Here is a 6,152-nt window from a genome sequence, read left to right on the forward strand (position 1 = left end):
GACAGTCGTGGACCGCAGGCATTCTAAAAGGGGACAGTCGTGGACCGCAGGCATTCTAAAAGGGGACAGTCGTGGACCGCAGGCATTCTAAAAGGGGACAGTCGTGGAACGCAGGCATTCTAAAAGGGGACAGTCGTGGACCGCAGGCATTCTAAAAGGGGACAGTCGTGGACCGCAGGCATTCTAAAAGGGGACAGTCGTGGACCGCAGGCATTCTAAAAGGGGACCCTCGTGGACCGCAGACATTCTACAGGGGACCGTCGTGGACCGCAGACATTCTACAGGGGACCGTCGTGGACCGCAGACATTCTACAGGGGACCCTAGTGGACTGTGGGAATTCTACAGGCGACAGTTGTGGACTGGGGGAATTCTACAGGTGACTGTTGGGGACCGCAGACATTTTACGAGACTGACTGGGACTGTGGGAATAATACCGGAGACTGTTGTGGACTGCAGACACATGGTTCTTAGTCAGGTATACACAAATAATGGTTTTCTAGTATCATGACAAATTTAAAACAATTTAACTTAAAGGAGAACTATGGGGTCAGTGTTTTTCCCCATAGTTCTCCTTAGGGTAACGGGAGGACACAAACTAGCGTCCTCCCGTTACCCTAAGCTCAGTATACCGCGAGCTGCAGCTCGCGGTATACTGAGACGCTGAAGCGGATCCCGACCTCGACGTCGGGATCCGCCCAGCTGCGTGAGTGACAGCTGGCTCTGCCTATCTAGAGGCAGAGCCAGCTGTAACCGCCCCGTCCGTTCTGCCAGTGAGCGCTGGCAGATCGGAGTGGGGAGAGGGGAATCCAGCCCCTCCCCCTGTCACGGCAGAGAGCCGTGACAGGATTGAGAGGTGAGCCAACCCGGTATCTGTTCGCTCACCTCCCGATCTACTGAGCCGACCTGTGACAGTCTTATTTTCACAGGTCGGCTAGAACTATGAGGTGAGTGGAAATCACTCATCTCATAGTTCTCCTTTAATGGCTGGAGATGAATCTGGTAGTAGCAGCCTAGATGATTCACCACTAAAACAAGATTAATAGAAAGCACACCATAAACCAGCCCCTGGCTGTTAGACTTCAGCCACCACTACCAGTCTAATCCCACCACATCCAGAAACACAGTAACCCTATAAACTATTATTATTTTACAATAAAAACAAGGAGTCTTTAAAGCACCAGATGCTGAGATACCTATGATACTTACAGAACTATAGTTCCTCACAAAAAAAAAATCACACTTCCTTCATCCACAAGTCAGGTATGAAGTGCAGAAAGCTGATCACAAGGAGCACTAACTGATGTGAACATTGTCTTCAACCTTTGTCTGCAGCTTCAAATAATTCCTACATGTTTCTCTTCTAGCAGCTGTAGAACAGCAGTTCTAAAGCAAAAAAAAAAAAGATGGAATAAAATTTTTTTAAAAAACACTGACTCACATACATTTCAATACAGTTATAGGCGAACTTGTGCAGGTAGGACAGCTCCCATCATCAAGTTTTCTTTAGGATCTTACATTTATGAAAAATAAATAATCACACAGCTCTAGTTCCAAATTTGTAATTTTCCAAAATATAAAATCCCTCAAAAAGTTGGACAAGTTATGTGGATTTATTAACTAATAAGCATTTCATATATGCAACAACATCTTGACAGTTGACTTCAAGACTAAATAATGAATGACCAATGCTGTCTTCTGCACCTATCCCCCCTCCTCATAAATCAGTAACAGCAACAATTCTACTGTGTTTTGCTCAAACCCTCCTCTCACCCCTTGGGATTTCATTTGATCTATGGACAGCAGGCTTAGAAAAACTAATACGGGGGACTTTAAAGAAGCGACGCCCCTAATTAATAAAGGCGGAGTTGGCCATATTGTCAGTGTATTGCACGCTGCTGTAGGGAAAGGATAGGAAAAGCTGACAAACAGCATAGGACAAGATTGGGGCCAGTTAGAAAACAGTACTTTAATTTTGATTGCTAGCTCTAAGGCAATCAATCCTTTTGCTGCTTTTTTTGTGTGTGGTCGATTTAAGGTCAGCAGTCACTTTTATGATGTCACATCCATTGCAAACTTTTTTTTACTGTAAGTCTTTACTTAAAAAAAAAATAGCTTTTGTTTCAGGTGATGGCATTCTCTGCTTTTCATTTATTTTTCATGATATATTTTTATTTCATGTGGATAAGGCCTTTATTTTAGGTTAAACGCATTTGTTTTTCTTTTTTGCAAGGCATCCCTTAACAAAGTGGGATTTTATTTCAGGGGTGGTATATTTGGGGTTTCCATTTTTTTTTTTAATGTTGATAAAAATAGGAGTTCTCCAAAATTCAATCAAGTAACAATACACTTGCCTCTTGTATTTAGACAACATTTCAGCTTTAAGGTCTCGTTCACACCTAGGCGTATTGCATATGCGCGACCGTCGCACGTTTTTTACCGCGATTTGCGGTAAAAAAAGTTGCGCGACCGTCGCGCTACTTGGCTGTATCCCAATGGAAACGCGCAACAAAACGGCCCAAAGTAGTACCTGTACCTTTTCAGGTGTGGGCCGTTTTGTAGCGTGTTAGGGACGGGCGGAAATACGCCAAGGTGGGAACAAGACCATTGAATACAATGGGATTTATATTTTTGAGCGTTTTGTAGAGCGTTCATCGAGCGTAGAACGCGCTACAAAACGTTCAGGTGTGAACGAGGGCTAAGACATTCACCAAGCATGTTAGTTAAAGGACTTGTGTATATTCAATGTTGCCACTGAAGCTGCATGAACGAAAAGACCCTCACCCAAATGTACAGTTTGTTTGATTTTGCACTGGTCCATGTCCCCTACGGCAGTGCTCAGCTTCCCGTGCTTTTTTTTTTCCCTGCATTAGTTTTCCGATTACCCCAAAAATGGCCAGAATTTAAAAACAAGGCTTGCTCCACCTAGACCTCAATTAGATTAACCTTCAGGCCTGGTTCACACCTGAACATTTTGTAGCACGTTCAACGCTCGACGAACGCTCTACAAAACGCTCAAACATCTAAATCCCATTGTATTCAATGGGTCTGGTTCACACCTTGCCGTATTTCCGCCCGTCCGAACGCGATACAAAACGGCCTACGCCCAAAGAAGTACATGTACTTCTTTGGGACGTTTTGGTCTCGCGTTTCCATTGGGATACAGCCAAGTAGCCCTCGGAAACGGGTGTTTGTCGCGCGTTTTTTTACTGCAAATCGCGGTAAAAACGTGTGGCTCGACAAACGCGCATATTCTATATGCCTACGTGTGAACCCAGCCTTGAAGTTCAGGTTTGACAATTTTTGAAGAGAGTACTACAATGAAGAACATCAGATCTGATTTGACTGCCAGAAGGCTCCTTGTTGGGGCGAGCGCCAATCAGGAAGAGGTGATGAATGAATTGTTTAGTAATGCCTCCTTTCCGTTCTTCCCACAGTGGCCATTTTTACTAAGGGTGGATTGATATACCTCCCCTTATTTCCTGGAACTCTGGCACATGTGACTAGGACATGTGATCATACACATCATCTCAGGGGAGGAAAATGCCTTTCCCTGAGATCTCATATAACACACACACACACACACACACTATATGGTAGTTCTGCCTACAAATCCCAAAAGGGACTACAAATCCAAACATACATTATACAGCAATGCAGAATAATACCATCAGCTATAGAGGACTACAAATCCCAGCAATACATTATACAGCAACACATGATAATATGAAGTTACAAAATCTATGCTGCTCCAGGGTGCCGGCCTGACGTCTCCAGCTATCTGAAAAAAAGTATCTCTATGCACATGATACGTATATAGAAAAAGGTAAGAAGTAGGGATGAACCAAAATTTTGTGCGCCAAAACATTTAGGCTGAAAATGGTACTATGGGCAAAATGCAGTGCACCTCTAGCTTCTCTCCTCCCCACTGGACACCGGTGTCCCCTCCGATGCTCTCCCCTGCCTGTGTAGGCAGAGGGAGCGGGATCGGAGGGGACACAGAGATAAACCAGCTGCCGACACCCAGCGGGGAGAAGATAAGCTGTCAGGAGGCCAAGCATGGTGGTGCGGGGATACGACAGCTGTCAGGAGGTTGAGTGAGGTGGTGTGGGGAGGAAACAGCTGTCATGAGGCTGAGCGGGGAGGTGCGGGGGGAGGCAGCTGTCAGGAGGTCAAGCAGGACAGTGCGAGAGGAGGCAGCTGTGAGGAGGTCGAGCAGGACAGTGCGAGAGGAGGCAGCTGTCAGGAGGTCGAGCAGGGCAGTGCGAGAGGAGGCAGCTGTCAGGAGGTCGAGCAGGACAGTGCGAGAGGAGGCAGCTGTCAGGAGGTCGAGCAGGACAGTGCGAGAGGAGGCAGCTGTCAGGAGGTCGAACGGGGCTGTGTGGGAGGAGACAACTGTCAGGAGGCCTAGCGGGGCTGTGCGGGAGGAGACAGCTGTCAGGAGGCCAAGCGGGGCTGTGCGGGAGGAGACAGCTGTCAGAAGGCTGAGCAGGGTGGTGCAGGGGGGAGACAGCTTTCAGAAGGCTGAGCAGGGTGGTGCAGGGTGGAGACAGCTGTCAGAAGGCTGAGTAAGGCTGTATGGGAGGAGACAGGCTGTGCGGGGCTGTGCAGGGAGGAGACAGGGGCTGTGTCAGAAAGCCAAACAGGGCTGTGCGTGGAGGAGAGCTTGGCCTCCTGTGACATGCAGAACAGTCAGGATGGAGAGCGGAGCACAAACACTCAGTTAAGTAAAAGTTAAGTAAAAAACAAACAAACCAAATAATAATACAAATTAAATCATTACAAATAAAAAAGGTGTGTGTGTGTGTGTGTGGGGGGGGAGTAATTTCTGGTTCAGTCGTGACAATTTTTTTAAAGGTCTAAAAATGTAATTTGGCTGCATCCCTAGTAAGAAGAAATCATCAGTGATAAATGTAATTGTCATCTGCAGAGCACTAGTGGAGACAGAAAGCAGCGCCAGTAAATGCGGTAATCCGAGTGCCCCAGTACTAGAAGCATTACGGCACCGGAGGCGTGTCCTGCGCTCCCAGCGTGACTTTCAGCTTCCTGAGCTCTGCAAAGCTTTCTCCGTGTGCAAAGATCATGAGATAATCCCGAGCACAATGTAATATTTACACTGACATGAAGGCCAGCCTTCCGCCGCAGCGGGTGGGCTAGTGAAAGGCAGGGGAGGAGGTAGGGGGGTCTATAGGGAACGTAAGATGAAGGTACGAGTGTCAGGTGTAGAATATACACGCCCACTGCAGAGAAATGGTCTTTCATCCGCAGCCATGACTGATTCGTGCTGCAGTACATGATGACAATCCGGGATGAGCTCCCGGTAATAAATAAGCCCCGAGCGGAATCATGCATTGTACACACCGAGCAGGAGTCCGTCCATGTCAAAGATGATGTGTGTGACGGGCTGCGGGATGACGGCTGCCATACTGGATCCGCTCAGCTTCGCTCTCCACTACGAGGAAATGAATGGGCACCGCGAGACGCACCTTAAGGCCGACTAGCACCTTGCCCTGGGATCTGGAACACATTTGTACACTGGCCTGGTGTGCCATAAATCAGCTGGCAGCTTGCCTTCTGATTCCTCTCCGTACCTGAGAATATAAATGATCAGAGAGGAATAGAAATCCCTCGCTTCATTCCATCATGTTGCTACCAGAGGATAGCAGAGCCAAAAAGTGACTTCATTAAGGGAGCTGGGACATAAATAAAGCAGAAAGAAAATAAGCTGTGGGCTTAAACGGACAAAAAAAATGAAAGGTTGAGACATTACTCGAGAGAGAGAGAGCGTACAGATAAATTAAATGCTACGGTTAGAGGAATGGCGCAGTGAATGTGTGGGTAGAGCCACCAACGCCTTCAAATAATCGTTAATAAAGGAATGCCGCTGCAGGTCTGCGTGTTTGAGATCTGCTTTTCTTGACTTTATTAAAAGAGAACTATCGGGTGTTTTTCCCCATAGTTCTCTTTATGGTCCCGGGAGGACATATACTAACCTCCTCCCGTGACCAAAAGCTCAGTATATTGCAAGCTATTGCCCGCGATATACTGAGAGTGCGGGACAGATCCCGACAATGCTGTCAAAATCCACCCAGCTGTGTGAGTGACAGCTGGCTCTGCCTATAAATAGGCAGAGCCAGCTGTCAGTCACGCAGCT

The 6,152-nt window shown here is 47.1% G+C and overlaps 1 protein-coding gene across 1 annotated transcript in view; it reads right to left on the reverse strand.

Annotated features, from left to right (window-relative positions):
• Positions 1 to 5,483, reverse strand: part of PUDP (pseudouridine 5'-phosphatase) — a 255,615-nt gene extending 250,132 nt beyond the window's left edge. Inside the window, exon 1 of the mRNA XM_018570963.1 lies at positions 5,360 to 5,483. Within this exon, the coding sequence (XP_018426465.1) occupies positions 5,360 to 5,423 (64 nt within the window). The 5' untranslated portion in view covers positions 5,424 to 5,483. The remainder of the gene's footprint in view (positions 1 to 5,359) is intronic.
• Between the last annotated feature and the right edge of the window lie 669 nt (positions 5,484 to 6,152).

This window comes from Nanorana parkeri, unplaced genomic scaffold (genome assembly GCF_000935625.1).
Source record: "Nanorana parkeri isolate BGI_ZX_2015 unplaced genomic scaffold, ASM93562v1 scaffold1641, whole genome shotgun sequence".
Classification (NCBI taxonomy): Eukaryota; Metazoa; Chordata; class Amphibia; order Anura; family Dicroglossidae; genus Nanorana; species Nanorana parkeri.